This window comes from Chaetura pelagica, unplaced genomic scaffold (genome assembly GCF_000747805.2).
Source record: "Chaetura pelagica isolate M959 unplaced genomic scaffold, ChaPel_1.0 scaffold221, whole genome shotgun sequence".
NCBI classification, from domain to species: Eukaryota; Metazoa; Chordata; class Aves; order Apodiformes; family Apodidae; genus Chaetura; species Chaetura pelagica.
In genome coordinates, this window is record NW_009952533.1 from 11,202,668 (window position 1) to 11,219,689 (window position 17,022).

General features: G+C 38.4%; 1 protein-coding gene across 1 annotated transcript in view; it reads right to left on the reverse strand.

Annotated features, from left to right (window-relative positions):
* Positions 1-1,391: 1,391 nt before the first annotated feature.
* Positions 1,392-17,022, reverse strand: part of CDS1 (CDP-diacylglycerol synthase (phosphatidate cytidylyltransferase) 1) — a 46,595-nt gene continuing 30,964 nt past the window's right edge. The window contains exons 6-14 of the mRNA XM_010009008.1: positions 15,439-15,578; positions 13,853-13,911; positions 11,479-11,561; positions 9,919-10,006; positions 8,723-8,791; positions 7,326-7,478; positions 4,779-4,898; positions 2,712-2,815; positions 1,392-1,521 (exon numbers count right to left, since the gene is read on the reverse strand). Coding sequence (XP_010007310.1) covers positions 1,392-1,521; positions 2,712-2,815; positions 4,779-4,898; positions 7,326-7,478; positions 8,723-8,791; positions 9,919-10,006; positions 11,479-11,561; positions 13,853-13,911; positions 15,439-15,578 — 946 coding nt within the window. The remainder of the gene's footprint in view (positions 1,522-2,711; positions 2,816-4,778; positions 4,899-7,325; positions 7,479-8,722; positions 8,792-9,918; positions 10,007-11,478; positions 11,562-13,852; positions 13,912-15,438; positions 15,579-17,022) is intronic.

A 17,022-nucleotide genomic window follows, 5' to 3' on the forward strand; every position in this document is an offset into this window, starting at 1 on the left:
TCTAATATTTTATATATATACACACAAGCATTTACGCAGCACCTGTAGGTTCACTGCAGAAGAAACTTATTTACAATTATTTGGAAGAATTAAATTGGATCAAGTTACAATATATCAAAACAGAATTGGCATTTGTGCTTTCTGTTTGTACAGGTGTCAGTTTTGTAATTTAAAAAAAGTTTATATTTTTATTTGCATCAAGACATGTCACATGTTGAAAAAAGTTAGAAAACAACTAGGACTGAGAATTTCAGAGCATCAGCTTTCCTCATATGCCCCACTAAGTCTACAGAATAGCTGTTTTCTATCAAATTTCTCCATTCAAACACCTACGTAGTTAAACCAAGCTTGCTTGAGGAGCTTCCTAGTAAATAACAATACACAGCTGAAGAACCATGCAGCCTGTCTTGCACTGTGCACGTTCATTAATTTCTGCCTTCATTGAGTAATACATTAATAAAACAGAGCTTAAACTTCACTTTCACTCAGGACCTCAAAGTGCTTTTAAAAAGAAGGAAATACCCCCATCCTACACAGTAGTTAAGAGGCACAAGGAGTAAGGCTTGAATTACTGTCTTCAGACACTGACCAGGCAATGGAAACCAAGGGCTTAAACTCCAGATTCTCCCCCATCTATTTGCTGGGTTGGAGAATCCCATTTTCTCAAGTAATCTCTACTCTTGGATGGAGATGCTGTATAATAATTATAATAATTACAATCTGTAACATTAAGCAAAAAAATAACAGTTTCACAGCCCAAATAGCCCAACTATACTGCTGCAAAGATACTTTTGAAAGCATGAAATAGTTTCATAAGAAAGATGTCTAACTAAAACCAGAGCTAGGTTTAACCTTCATAGCAATTTAGAAAACACAGGTAGTCTGATACAGCAGGCTGCAAGTACCTCTTTGAGTAGGCTAACAAGTATTTTATCTCCAGTTGTAATTTCAGCACTGAGCTACATAAAAGTGACTGCCTGCCTTATCTGTTTACGCTTCAGTAGCCACTGGAGACCAAAAAAAGTATTGCTGAGACACACAATATTCAATGAGTAATTAAAAACTAACAGTGAATGTTTTGGGTTTTTTCAAATACAAAGCCTGTCAAGGCTGGGTGCTGAAGGAAGACTGCTGCCATCCACTTTAGGAACTAAAATTACAGAATGTGTACTGTTACTTCTGTTACTGTGCAAGCATTTTAATTATTTTAGGAATACGAGATCTTCCGTGTCCTGATAGGAAGTCATAGCATTCATGTTACATCCAGGAAATATTCACCTCTTCCAGACCAAACTGCTCTTCCTTTAGCTATTATTTATATGCACATTTCCCATGCTTTTCCAGAGGCTTCTTGTAAATGGAGGTTTCTTTTAGTTCTCTGTTTTGACAAACTACCCTCTCAGAGATGGCTGCAGTATCCCTTTTTCGACAAGGTGAGATTTCAGGGCTTTATACACGCTCAGTTGTTGTTCAGGCTGAAGTATCAACAGCTGTTTCAGTAATTTGCTGGGATTTGGACCCCTGTCAATGAAAAAGGAAATTTTATTTTGTAGGCAGAAGCTATAAAGAGACTTTTCAGCAGGTTTCCATTTTTTTCTGTTGCTGCACAAACAATGCCTTCCTTTTCATGGGAAGACCAAGTTAAGGACTTCTTGCAGTCTATCTCCTCAGGGTGCATGAGCGAACATTATTGGTAAACAATACCCCTTAGCTCAATCTGAACAGAAACTAAAGCATTTCTTGTATTTGCTGTCAAATGGGAATATTAAGAAGGCTTACAACAAAAAAAAGTTCTCTAATTCATCCTTAATCACTGTAATCAACATTTTTCATCAACTGATCTTTATTAGTTTAGTATCTGTTGACAGATAAGCTGTGTGCTATTGAACAAAATGGAAAGTTGGCCAAGTTGGTAAAGAAAACCACAAATTAAACAAAACTTTTCTAAGTAACAGCCTCATTTTTAGCGAGTCGCTTATTTACAGTCTACTTCTAAGATGGACTGAATACGAGGCAAAAAATCTGTTGCTGATTAGGTATCTAATAACTGTTTAGCCATATGCGTTTACAAAACTAAGGGCATGCATCAGTTTGGATGCCTACAGCTCCTTGATACCCCCCCTGCCCCTGGAATTAAAATGACTGACTGTAAGAGAACTGTCATTCCCACAATTTCTGCTTGAAAGCTGGTGTGGTTCAAGGAAGGTGAGCAGTATTTTTAAGACATTGACTCCTCTCTTTAATTATAGTATTTTAATCTCACACAAAAAATCCCAAGTCAAGAGAACAAAAAATACTAAAGCTTACATGAAGAACTGCAGTCTCACAACCTACAGGCTCTTCAGGAACCACTCAGAGAAAGCAGATGCTGCAGCAACCCTCCTGCCCCAAATCCCATCCTCATATCTCCCTGTAATCAGTAAATTCTAGTAAAACTTTTAAGAGGATGCTACACAAAATTTTCTAGCATTTAGGATACACATATTACCTCTAACAGCAGTCACAGAAACATTAAGGCATAGCTTGAATCTGACCCAAATCCTATGCAGGGACGTTTTCTTAATAGTTCTGTATTTGAAGTCATGGCATAAATCAGATTTAGAAACCTGCAGTCTCTGCTATGCTAACAGTGCAGAATATAACTTGTATGAAATAACTATGATACAATTCCTATGCAGATTTAAGTAGTTAATATTGTAAAAAGCCCATACCTTATGAAACTGGTGATATAGACATGAACAAAAGTGGCCATTAAGTACTGACAATCAAAGCGATCCATTATCCCACCATGCCCAGGGATTGTGTCTGCGAAATCCTTTTGGATGTGAAAGACACGGAGGAAGGAAATAAATAAGTCAATCAATCAGTCCTGGTCAGTGATTCCGATGAAACACACTAATGATGTATCACTTGACAGCAGCACATTAAGGCCGCAATTCAGCTATGGTTTCACTGCACTGAGCCAAAAGTTAGCAAGAGCATCCTTTGCTAAAGGAGTTTTTAATTGCAAAGGTGAGTCAAGGGGTGAGAAGAAAAAGTAGAGATAAGCAACTTGCCTGCAGTATCACACAGGAGGACAGCAGTAGGTCAGGTGCAGGTTTGCCAGTACTGAGTGCACTCGCTTGCCTATATGTATTATATTTTGCAGCAAGCCTCTTCAGCTAATGGCTGTCATTTCTTGCCTCTACAGAATCTAATTCTCCTCTTTAATACTTTCAGTGCTTTACTTCTCTCTAGTGGCAGCTGCTGCTGAAGCACTTCTTACCAGGGAATATATATTTGCTGCAAGAGAAGCAGTAACCTAAGGGCTCTTTCCACTGTCTAACACTGGCTTTGCAAGTCATACTGCCCATTCATCAGCTGTTTACATCATTGGGTTCTAGGTAACCATAGTTAAAAACCACGTGTGCATACAATACAAATATATTTAACAGAATTAAAATAACCGGCAGTGAAAAAATTGTAACTATTTAAAAAAAAAATAAATTCCTGATGCAAGCAAAGCTCAATACACTACCTTTGTGCTGCCCAGTCTTGTCCATGGAACAGCTTTACCAGTCAAACTACCCTCACACATCCTTTTTGTCATTCACATTCATGTGTGTATTTGCTGGGTGAAAACCTTGACCTTAGTCATGTGGAGTGACTGTCAGCAAGTTACACCAGCTCTGTGCTGATGTCACTCCAGCCCTTCAGTGCTGGACAGGCAGCATGGAGTGTCTAATCTAACCTACATGCTGTCTTCTGGAACAGATCCCACAACATCCCTGTCTTCCCAACAGTCATTTGGTCAACATCTTGGGGCCCAGAATTATTATTTTTTTTAAATCCACTTTTTATTTTTCCACTCTAAGTGCTGCTTTTCAGAATTCACACCAACAATGCAAGGTGGATGCACAGGTACGACAGCACACGAGGCTGTAGGCAGCAAAGTGCCGGGCAAGCTGCTCAGACCGGCACAGGGAAGAGGGGTGGGTACAGGCACATGTGGGAGAATCCAGCACAAACAGAGAGGTTTATATGCTTCTGTGCAAAGCACATGCCAGAACTCGTGGACACAGGGAACAACAACAAGAACAGCAAGCAACAGGATAAGAATTACAGCAGTCCTACCAAGACATAAAGAAGGTCGGGAGAAAATTTGGGGCTGCCCTCTTCCCATACTCCTGCTGCCACTTAATACCAGCCAGGGACAACACTGCCACAAGCGACAGCGCACACCTTGCAATAAACAGAGGTTAGCACGTCACATCACTTGCCAATACACACTCTTGTTACAAGGCAGCACTGTATTGGCAAAGGCAGCCAAACATCTCATGCTTTGGTGAACCTGACACGTCAGCATCTGCGTATGACACAAATACTGCAGGTAAAACACAGCCAGCCACAATCTGAAGGGTAAACTGCTATCGGTGCTTCTTTGCCATCTATGACCTTTCACGTCAGGTATAGTACCTCACATCTTGCTTGTCTAAACCACTTCTGCAATATGACTTGGAAGACTAATTATCAGCCAAAATATGAAACCAAATTATTCTTAGATGTCCAACACCAAAGTCACATGTTGATTAGGCAGAGAATAACACATACACATATCTGACAAAACTAACTGCTGTGGCTGATGCTAAAAACCAGCTCAAACATCATCACATCTTAGCAGAAACACTAGGTACTACAATGAATTTCATTAAATAAAACCCCCAAAAAACGACCTATTCGTTTATCTATTTGAAAGTGAAAACCAAAACCAAAACAGTCTTACAGGAGTCATTACATACCTTGATTTTGAAAGCTCTTTTAAATCCACTGGCAAAGAATCCTCCAAATGGCCCAATTAATGAGGCAAATGTTGATAGTGCAATGCTATGCATCTGAAAGGGGTACATCTTCACTGTTTCCTACAGGAAAAAGAATTAACACTGTGTTCCAATATGTTTCATTGTAGAGATTTCAAGCTTAAATACCTAAAAATTGCTGAGCAAATTTCTTGATGCAAAGTAATACTGAAAAGAAAGGAAAAGTAGACACACTGTATAGAGCTGATGAAATGCTTAGTCATGTGAATAGGATGACATATTTGGGGTTGCTAGAGCAGTTAACTTCAAATAATGTGGTTTCCAGCCAGGCCCTCAGTTGATCATAAGGAATATAACTACTAATTCCGTAACACACAATGGGACACTCTAGAATCTCCTGGTTCTGCATTGCCAGCTCCATTTCCATTTCCTATAAACAAGCTTTCCACAAATTCCTAGTATTGCTCTATTAAGTGGCCCAGTGCTTTCCACAAACTTGTCAACTTCACACAATTCACTGTCACTTCTTCCAAGTGCTCTCACAAGATAGACATGAATATTGCACTAGTCCTTCATACTGTCACCTTTGTGTATGGCAATAACAGGAGATTTAATAATGGTTTTACCCCCATGAGTACTGTTTGGTTTTCATCTAAACAGATATTTTTCCCCCTCAGCCTGCTCACAGACTTGAAACTTCGTTTGATCTGCTCAAGTTTTTACAGATAAGAGAGACTTCATTGGCAACAGGTACCTGTTTTCCTTCCTGATAGATTTTTTAAAAAGGGGTTTTGTTTGTTTGGTTGGGGTGTTTTGGGCTTGTTGGGATTTTTTTATTGGGTTTTTTTTGTTTGTGTTCTCTGGGTTTGGGGATCATGGTTTGTTTTGGTGGGGGTTTTTTTTGGTAACTTAGCTTTGACCACTTTCAAGACAATTGTACAAGCTCCAGCCTTTGAGGGAATGGTATGCTGGCCTCATCACTGAGAGCAGAGCATGCCTCACCTGGCAAGTCTTGATAAACACTGTAGCTGAAAACTCCTGTACCTTGTGTTTCTAACTTGCACCACAGCTGGCCAACACCAATTAACTTCTTGACTACTTTGCGCAGTTATCTTAAGACACCTTTCTTTTAGGCTAATTTGTTTGGTCAAACTGAAAAGTTTGCGAGTTGAAATTAATAAGTCAATTTTCTTGAAAGAACACAAGGCTCAACATCTTTTGATACCAAGCAAACTGTCTTCTAAACATAATAGACTGTTGCCCAAACAAGTACATTCAATTTGACTTTCTATAAAGAGATAAAATTAATTATTTCCACAAAAGGCTTGGCAGAAGTACTTCAGAAGCCCATGTGGAACATCTCTTTTAAAGGTTAACCGATAGCACTCTTTTAGACTGGCAGAAAGCTGTGCTTTCCCAACTTCTTTCCCTTTGCCAAAATACACAATATAGCTGGACACTAAGATTTCTTACTGCTCTGTCCACATTATTTTTATGCAGAAAAATCCGTATTAAACTTGTAATCAGCCCCCAAGTCCCTGAAGCAACAGTACGTTCATTTGGTATGAAAATATTTGAGCTCCTTCTAGATGTCATCTTGGTTTTTTAAATACCAACTATAGCCATTAATTACTTTTAGCCTTAGGTTTGGTTGCTACAGTTTCCAAGCTGTGCTTCCTTCCTGTAACCACTTCACCTTTTCTCCTTCAGTGTTACACTCACGTAACCCCACGCAGAGCCTGCTGCATTCCTCCGTGCCATGCCCTCCCTCTCTGCACTAAGCCACTGCACAGGCAGGGGCAGAGCTGCAAAACTCCTTTGTTCTGCATTCATCCCAGTCACCTCCTCTTTGCTCTAAAGGAAAGAAAACGACAGACTGCTTTGTTTCTGTTTGGTATTCTCTTCCTGCTGGAGTGCTTCTGGAGTCTATTAAGAAAATTGACAACCCATTTCCTTACAGGTAAGATACACCTTAAAAGTGTATCTCACTTAAAAGAATGTGCAGGCTAGATGTAAGGAAAAGGGTCAGTGGAAACATGACATGAAACTATTGCTGGTATTCCTTTTTCACTCAACATGCAAGTAATGGCACCAACACACACGATGCTATTGGTGAAGAAACCTGCAAGTCCAGTTCTAACAGCTGAAAGTGGAATGAAGTCCCACAAGTTTTCTTAAGCTTGCTACTGATTTTGGGCAACCCTTTGTTTACTTTCCACAAAAATTTAAAAGTTGGTCTTCAAATATAGGTTTGTTTGCAAAATGCTTAACTGGTATCCATTTAGACCACAAAGAGGATAGAGGCCACAAGAATACTGCCAGGTTTCCTCAGGTGACTCCAGCAATGCACTTCAATTCTGCCTGGGTGATCACCTCCCCATCTGAGCAATGGAGGAGCACATGGTATCATTCAGTTCGTACCCTTCAAAACTTACCAGCATTCATATTCCTTTCTAAAAATGTTTAGAAAACCACTCAAGCTGGGAAGTATGATTTCAATTTTAAGCAAAGCCTTTTTTATTTCCTTACCCATCCCAACACAGCCTGAAGCAGTGGTGGCACAGAGTACTGCTTCATCTGAAAGAGCTCTGAAGGTTCACACTCTGTCACAAATCTGTTGGTTTCACTGTTATATTCCACGGGGCAGACAAAGTACTGATGTTGAGCCAGAAAATAGGAAAACTGAAAAACAAAGACAAGGACACTTGAAATAGGCATTTATTGTCACAGTTAAAAATAATACTGTAATGCAACCTGAGGGTAATGAAAATCTTTTTAATAACAAGGAGACTCACAATGGAATAATATCAGCCTATTTAAGTTGGAGAATATCTCAAGACGACAGAAAAATGTGGATGTTCAGTGTGCTTAGTGATAATTTCCCAACTTGTTTTCCTTTTCATTTCTCTCAGATTCGTAACTAATGGACATTTCTGCATTCTAAAATCCCAAAACATCACTTGCCACTCAGCCACTCATCATTTCCTTGCAGTTCACTTCTCCATTAAAACTTGAACAATTTCTTCTACAAAGTTTAGCAGTTACAAGTTCTGCTGATCTTGGTGATAAATTGCTTATCAGAATAGTTACTGTATGCTGTTATTATCATCTATCCATATCACCAGTTTAAACTACTTCTCAGGAGAAATGTCATTATAAAGTATGTAATGCAAAAGTACTACTTCACAAAGCATAAATAATGCTGTCAATAAACTTGGATTTCAAAATGGGGATGCAACTAATAAATAAAAACATTTCAGATATAGTAACAGTAATGGCAAAAATGGCCAATATATTCAGTAAAGGTGATAGTCTTGCCTAACCTTTCCAGCTAGTTACAAGTTGGCAGAATTCTGTAGCTGTTCTGCTTTGAGCCAGGATGAAGCTGATTTTCTTTTTACTGTTTTTTTTTTTCTTTAGTGAACTCTCTTTCAAGCAGAACACAAGTTTTCCAGCTAATGGACTGATAATGACTGGATGTTTTATAGTCCGTGCTGAGAGACCAAGGATGCTTTGCTCTGCTTGTTGCATCTACTGCTTTGGATACAAAAGGAGTAGAAGAGTCCTATCTGCAACCCTCCTGTAGAGAGGAGAGGACTAGATAGACAGCAAAGTTGGTGAACCACATTCCTGACATATTTGTACATATTTCGTTTTATAATTAGTATTTCATTAAAGCTGTCTGATTGAGTTTTCAATGGGGAAAACCTCTCTCCTTATTCCCTCCCTCCTTTCCCTGCCTGAGCAGGAGGGCATTGAGAGCATTATTGTCACTTGTTTAATTGCCAATCCTGAGTCAAACCATGACAGTACCCAAAAACCCCATAACTCTTAGGCTTTCAGCATTTTGAGATGACAAAATTTGTCATTAGTTTTATTTCAAGTAAAAACAGGAATTTGAAAAGGAAGGTCCTGTGGTTACTTACAACGAATCCAAATACAACTGTGGAAAAGAAGCCTCCAATGAACCCTTCCCAGGTCTTCTTGGGAGACAGCTAGGCACAAAAGAGATAGCATTAGCCTCATCAGTTGCATCACTGAACCCTTTTAGCTCTATTTCTGGTCCTTGTTTGTGAAAATTAAGCTCCTACTTGGTAATTTGGAAAAAAAAAAAAAGAATAATAAAAAATGGTATGTGTAAAATAATGAATGTTGGCAGCTGCAGCCACTGAACATGATCAATAGAGCAGTAAGGCTTGGACCCGTCCCAGGCAAGGAGGGAAAGTGCCCCAGTTTGGCTGGTACAACTGTGCAGCTCGAGGAAGCAGAGAGCTCCCTCCCCATCTGCTGCTGCCTCTGGAGGCTGCTGCCTGCCCCTGGCCACAGCTGACCCCAATTAAGCAGCTGAGCTCCTTCAAGCAGACGACTTGGAAAACTGCACAAGGACACTGCTGTCTGTTGGTGACCTCTGCTAGCAAGTGCACATTTAGATAGCAACAGAATCCTGGGTGCTAGGCTGCTGCTGGGGACATTCTTCAGGAGACCCTGGCTTCCTACATACTGACTGGCAAACTAACACAGCAAGTAACTAACATGGGCCTACAGAGACAAGACATTTTCTTCCCCAAATTCTACCATGTTTTAAACTTAGGAGCAGTTTAATATCCAAAACAACGAAATACTCACAAGTTTACATGGCAACATAATGAAATTAATAATTCATAGCTTTCTGTGGGGTCATCCATCTGCTACCAGAATAGCAAGATGACTACTTGAGCCCTTCTCAGTGCTACATCAGTGAGATCAGATGAGGAATAAATATAAATGACCTAGCAGCTTATTTCAGACTACAGTTTCTGTACAGTAAGCATGTAGTTAAACCTTCATATGAAATCCAAAACCAAAGTGATCATCAATAATGATGAAATAGGCTCAAACTGTATTATACCATAATGTCAATATTACATTCATATTAATCCCAGTTTCCACTTACAAATCTTCAGAGTTGAGATAGTCAATTTTTTTAATATATATATATAAAATATAAAAAATATATATATTTTATATATATACATCATGCAGTACAGCAGAAAGTATTTTTCCATGAACATGTTTTTGAACAAGTATTAAAAATGCTATAAATTCTAAAAACTTGTTAGTGAGGAAGTGCCTAAGTAAATACCTTAATTAATGGAGTTCTGCCAAAGAAGAATCCAAAAATGTAAGCAGTAATATCATTGCAGATAACACTTGAAATTGGAACCAGAAACCTAGAGAAAGACATTAAAACTTCATGGAGAGTAAAAAAGAAAAAGCTGACCAAACCCAAACACAGGACAGAAATGGGAACAACAGCATTTCTTTCTGGGAATTATTTCTGTTGTATTTAGAAGGAATTAAATTTCGTAATGTGTCCCCCATGAGCAGCAATTTAGCTATACTGGTTTTAGTTTTCAGCCAGTCAAAATCATTACAGATTCATGTTAGTTCAAGTTAAAATATTATTTTATGCATGAGCTTAAAACATGAAGAGGCTGGCTTTTTCCTTTCAGGCTGGGAGACTGGCACCACAGTTAGGAAGAAATCAACAGATATAAACATATTAATGTTACTGGTAACATCAGAGCAAGCAAATTCCTTTTAAAGTTAATGATACCTAAATTTAAAAAAACAAACAAACAACTTTTTTTTTTCTCTCTTGTCAGTTTGGAGCAGCCTGTGTTAGCTTTCTAAATGTTCTTTGCATTCAGACAGCATCTGAATTTGATACTGAAGTCTGTTAACCTCCTTTTTTTTTTTCCCTTTTCAAAACAGGCATGTATTAATAAGCTAAAAAATCAGATTATGTGACCATATCTCAAATTGCCTAGCATCAGTGGAAATAAGAAATAGTAGGCCAGCAAGGCAACTAGGGTCAGTTTTTCACACATGAACATGATCACTATGAAAATAATTTGTTTATACAGAAATTTTGCAAAAGGCTTTGGGTTTTCTTTATAAGCAGGAGCACATCTTTTCTGCGATTATCTGCCCAGTACTACATATATCAGGAAAAAGAATATACAGTATTATTTCCTTGGAAGAACACAAATCAAATTCCACGTGCTTTTTGCTTCTTTCTCAACTTGTAATTTACTCTATCCCTAAAGCACTGGAGGTGGGAAAACACACCCTGTCTTTGAGGAGTGGTTTTAAGTAATCAACTTTAACTGCATTATCAAAGTTAAATACATCACTGGAAATGGGGTATTAAGATGACCCAACAATATCCAAGGTTCAAACTCTTTTAATATTTTAAGTAATCTGAATTTAATAGGGAAGGTGGCAAGGAAGGAGGCTGGATGGGGGATTTCAAATTCAGTGTTCCAACTTCAATGGCTCTGAGCAACATGAAGCACCCAAGTAATTGAAAAAGAATTGCTGGATCTTCATCCATTCAGCAACATGCTACAAAAACTATTTCACCAAGCATGCAAGCGATCCTATTTCTTGCAAGTAAGTGAAGTGGTTGTTCAAAGCTGTCATACTTGTGGTTGCCAATCTGGTTAGAGGGGTTTCTCCTTCCTCTCTTGCCTCCTTCACCTCTTTGCTCCCAATTCTTCTGACTCCCCTTCCAACTAGACATTAAAAGTCCTTTAATTTGTGCTGCTTTAGCCATTCCCACAATTCGTCCCTAACCAGATCTATGTAAAAGAACTTTCAATGCAATAGATTACATATCAGTTTATTACTGTCCCCTTACCAGATCATGCCTTCAAAGAGATTTTGGATGACAAGATGAGATTGAGTTACAGTGATCAGCAAAGTGACATGAGTCCATGCGAACTGTTAACAACGCAACAACACAACAGTTAGTGAAAACACCAATCCATACACCTTGGTAAATACTGGCATGTCAGCTAGAGGAGCTACTTAGGAGCTCACAGGAAAGACCAGTTCTAGTGATAATGCATAAGATGTGTGCATACAGTATATCACAAGCCAGCTGGATTTCTGAAGCAAGTACCAAAACTTTAACAGGTTTCCCCAGAACTTACCTACCCAGAATTTAAAGTGCAGTTTAACATCTAATATAATAAGACATACCCCTTTAGCATGAAAGCAGCAGAGAAACGTAAGCAATGTGATATTCTGTATATACATATAAGACATGTTAGAACTGTAACAATAAAATGGTGATGAAAAACTCATGGAAGAGTCATGTTACACAGATATGGATCTCTTTCATAACAGAATACCTGCCCTCTTATTAAATATGAACATTCTCAGGATTAGCAAAAACAAAGTGCTAATTTTTAGGCACATGGTCATTTAAACAGCCCTTTTCCTCAGTATTACCGTCCATACTTTGTGTTTATTTTGTAGCACCAGTGTACTACAATAAAACAGTTTCCGAACAGCTTACCAGTAAAGAATCTACAATAGATTTTATTTTCCAAAAACTTTTAAATCAAAACCTGGTAGTTTTTCCACAAAACACCAAATTTAAGCACTCTAAATGTCTGGATGATTTAACACTTGGAATGTCCTAGTTCTTTGAATCTCTTGGTAAGACAAGAGAACTCAAGACAACTCAAGAAGTCTGAAAGGGGAGGTGCAGAAACTGACTAAAGGTTTCTGAAAGTATTATCTGCTGGTTAATTGAACCATCTTTGCAGCAAAATTTTTAACATTTGTATAGTGACGTTGAAACACCCCCTAAACCCAAATGGCTAGTCTCCCTGTCCATCCACAGGATATACATGGCTTCCTTTCATTTTACTGCAATTCTTAGGCAGTCACATCTTAATGGCTTCTGGGCAGGCAACAACTCATATGACTGATACCACATTTTTTTCTGCCTTCTTTCCAGAAGGCAAACAAGGGAAAATTAATATACAGAAAATATATAAAAATTATTATATTTACCTTGTGCCAATCTTAAGGAATTTATTTTTTTTTGCAGATTAGATGATAAAGGCCACCTCTCCTAGAAGAGCTACATCTCCCTGACTGACAAGTTGTCCCACAAACAGGGCATGCTTTTTCTTTTTTTTTTTTTGAGTAAAAGATTTTTTTCCATGCTCATACAGGTCTCAGCTAAGACCTAGTCTATAATTAGGAGTCCTTGATGGTAAAGTGCTACCTAAAGCACTATAGAAACAGAGGAGTTAATTGCATCTTTAGAACTTGAAACCGTAAGAAATCCTTAGGGTTGCACAATGCCCTGATTGCTCAAGTTCTTTAATGACAGGAGCTGCTTTGCTTTTGCTTCTAACCATTTCTATATAGAAGGTGAGGTGTGGTGTGCCAGTGGGTTTTTTTGGATTTGTTTTAGTTTGGGTGGGGTTTCTTGTGTTTGTTTGTTTTTGTTGTTTGGTTGTTTTTTGTTTGGTTGGTTTTGTTGTTGTTGATTTTTGTTGTTGTTTTTTTTGGTTCTTTTTGTGGGGGTGTTTTTGTTTTGTTTCTTGGTTGTTTTTTTTGTTTGTTTTTTTTTTTACCTGTGGTGTTACAAAATTAGTTTTCAACCTAGAAGACAATACAAGGAAAAAGTTCATGCCCTTTATTAGCTCCCATGCTGATTTTTAGGTGGACAAGCATGAGAGATGAAAACACTGGTTTCTTTTAGTAATTAATGTTCTATTGAGGCACAGAAGAGTAAAAGACCAGAACTGCTGTTAAGTGTCACAGAATAAATCTTCCACAATGAGGATTAAGATCAAGTTCCTTTCATAGTACTTAGTGAGGCCTCCACAAAGTGACACTTGAGTCACAAGAACCACTTCCCAGCTATGCTGAACTATTTGGCTTCAGACCTGGGAGGTAGATGCACACCCCTTTCTCCTGTAATATCTTTCATAACAGCCCATCACTAAGGTTAACATACCACATTGTATATGCACAGGGCCTCACCAATGAAAGCTTGTACTGATGGAAAAGCCATGTCCCATGATATAGTATTAAGCTGCAAGGTGAATAGATAATTAACTACCCAACACCATGTGATTTCATGTTACTTTCAGTCCAAGCACATTTTCCACACCCCTCTTTCCAAGCCATTTTATGGCCATACAGACATGACTGTTTCTAGTGACATTCATAATGTAAGTGATCACAACAAAGTGGGTAATACACACCATGTAAAACTGCAGGCGATAATGTTTCTTCACTAAACTCAAAACAAAAATGCAGAAGCCTGTAAAAAAACAAAACAAGCATAGTTTGTACCATCTGATATTTAATTACACTGAACAGTGATATACCAGTAATTCTCTTCCCTCAAAGCATCTTTTAGTACCTCTGCTGCTAGAAGCATCTTCCTTGTATTCAGCTAAATGTACATATAGAATTATTCTCATTAGAGCACACAATTTAGTAAACATCAGTAAAGAGCATCCATTTCATTACTCACAAGGTCCCATCATAGACACAAATTTTTAGGGGAGGAGACCATCACCTCTAAAAAACACTCAAAACCAGGTCAACAGGCTGGTTTTGAATAATTAACAGAAATAACTGAAAGGAAAAAACCAGCTTGTGCCTTTCCCTCAGCCAGGCATATGGCTGCATGCAATGCAAGCCTGAAATGCTGGTGCTGGAGAATTCTGCTGACTGAAAGAAACTATCTGGGTGACTAAGAGAGCACCTCTTCTCTCCCCTAGGGCAACCTCCTCTGCCAATGGAGTCAGAGGTCCTCAAAAGACCCTTAACACTAGGGTTAGCCCTAGGGATGACCCTCAGTGACCGCACCATCCCAATGCAGCAGCCACCAAGAGGATCTGCTACACTCATAACTGGCTTGTCTTATCTCTCCCTTCACTGTGCTTCAGCTATCACAAGGCACTAGGTAAGTTAGCTTCCTCAAGCCAAAGTCAGCTGAAAAAGGTCAAGTCTTGCAAAGCTGATTTCAAGTTTGTGATCTAAGCACAGAGTAGAATTTTAATCTGGTTTTAAAAATAAAATTAACAGCAGACAGACTGACAGTTCATCATAGAGATGAGGTTTCTTAGTATATTTTACAAGTATTTGTAGCATAGCAGTCTCCTGCCCCTTCAGCCTATCTGAGACCTCAATCAATTTTAGGCTAAAGTCATATTAACTGCATTGCTGAAAACATTGTGGCCTGTATTTACATGTTCACAAAGCAATACCCCACAAGACTGAGAGGTTGTATCTCTTCTTCCTAGAGAAGAGGCTTTTAAAAAGTAGAAGGAAAATCTACCCATGACACAAGCATCTGAGTGTTTTGCAGACAAAATAAAGCCTCCAACATTTTGAATAATTGTTTTGAAGTACATTGGTCAATCTCACTGCTGTAGACCTAGCAAAACACTTGCACAATACAGCAATTACACATACAAGTAATCTCCACAAGACTGCCAAAATAGCATTTGTGTACTCAGGTATCGAGCTCCATTTCTCCAGCACTCAAAATTAATTCATGCCAACTTCTCTTAAGAGCTATTAGCTCAACTCGCTCAAGATCATGCACTTGTTTGGGCTTCTTTCTTCTTCTCAGTGAAAGCAAAATTTATATTAATCTTTTCACGGGAAAAACAGAACCACAAACACCTAATTTCCTTGAACATCAAGAGGAGAAAGAAACTAAAAGTGCATAAAGCTGGGGAGGAATTACTAAAAAAAAAAAAAAGAAATAAAAGAAATAAGCACAGAAACAAATGCAGCACAAAATTCTTTCATTTTTGCAATTTCCTACACTTACCTGTTAAATAGAGTGCAAAAGATATAAACCTGTGGTAACGAATTAGGAATTGAAGCTGCTCTCTTCTCTGAACAAACGTAGCAAAGTAATCAGCTACAGTCTCTCCATAAAAGAAGTAGTTCACACAGAGCAAAAAGTACCTACAACATACAACAGCTAGCAGTTATTTTAACAAGATAATATGTTACGTATCATTCTTACAAACAAAACAAACAAACCAACCACAACAAAAACACCAGACAAAAGGGAAACCAAAATGGTAGAAAAGATGTCATAAAAATAAAATTTAAGTATAAATCCACTTCTATACTTCTTGGTTGGTCTCTCCTCTGATAAGCCAATTTTTGTAATTTACTTCTTGCAAAGCAACTGCACTGGAAAAACAAACACATTTTGCAGGAAAATTAATTTCATCCTTAACTACAGTATTGAATGCTCCACAATTCTGCAAGTCCTTTACAGATGTTCTAGAGGTACAGAACTTTGGCACTGACTCAAGCAATTCTGCATATTCTTTTCCTGTGTCCTAATAAGTACCTTGTGATTTCTACCTTAAAAAGGTACTTGCATGACAAATCCTCTGAGATTATAGGACAGTGAGTCTGACATAGGGCTTGAGGAAGAGCATGCAATTATACTTTTGCCATCTGGCCTGAAAATTCTCATCTGAAAGAGTTACTGCTGCATCTCCTGTTACACTACACCACACACCTTGCCTTTCAGCATTCTTGACTGAGCAATAATCTTACATGGTTAAATCCATCAACTAACTAGTAAACGCAGCTATTGCTACAACCTTTAAAAAAATAATTTTGTGGGAGTATGTCCATGCTCAAGGTTTAACTGAGGTGAAATGTCACCTTCAGCTATCTCTTTCTGAAGATCTTCAAAGAAATCCCTTTCCTTTGTCAAAACAGTCAGTATACAAGTAATTCTGTCAAAGGTCTTCATACAAATTCAGTTACTCAGCTTTCTAGAGTTAAGTCACAATGTGATCCTCAAATGTCAAGGCAGCACTCAATAAAAACAAATAAATAGCAAATCCAAAACCACTAGGAGATGCACCACTCTAGGCAACATACTGTTTGGCCCATTACAGAAGTCAGCCAGGAAAGATAAAAACTTGTGATTCAAGATCTCCAGATAGTCTCAGAGCAATCAATATTCATTCTCTTCCCCCAAGTGGATGTTAATACTCACTTTGCAAGGCTTCACAGCTCTAAATGAGCCAAATAGTTGACGTTCACACTACTAACAGGATTCCCTCATCTCATTGAAATGTTTTTGTATTTTGTTTCAGTGGCAAGATGCTTTGATATTAACTACTGTAGCAACAGAGGAGTTGATTTTGAGCTCCACATAAGAAAGTGATGGTAGTCAACTGTCAAAGTAGGCTAAGTGGTAGAGCACACATCTCCTCTTCTAAAAATGTTGGCAACACTGAACAATCATTCATGTGTGAGTCTGCTCTAGCTATAGATCCAGAAGCCATGGAATAAAGGAGACAATAGATCAGTCCCCTGGATGACTCAGAAGTGACCAGAGGGGAACTGATCAGCATTTACAGAAGAGTGAACAGCAGGA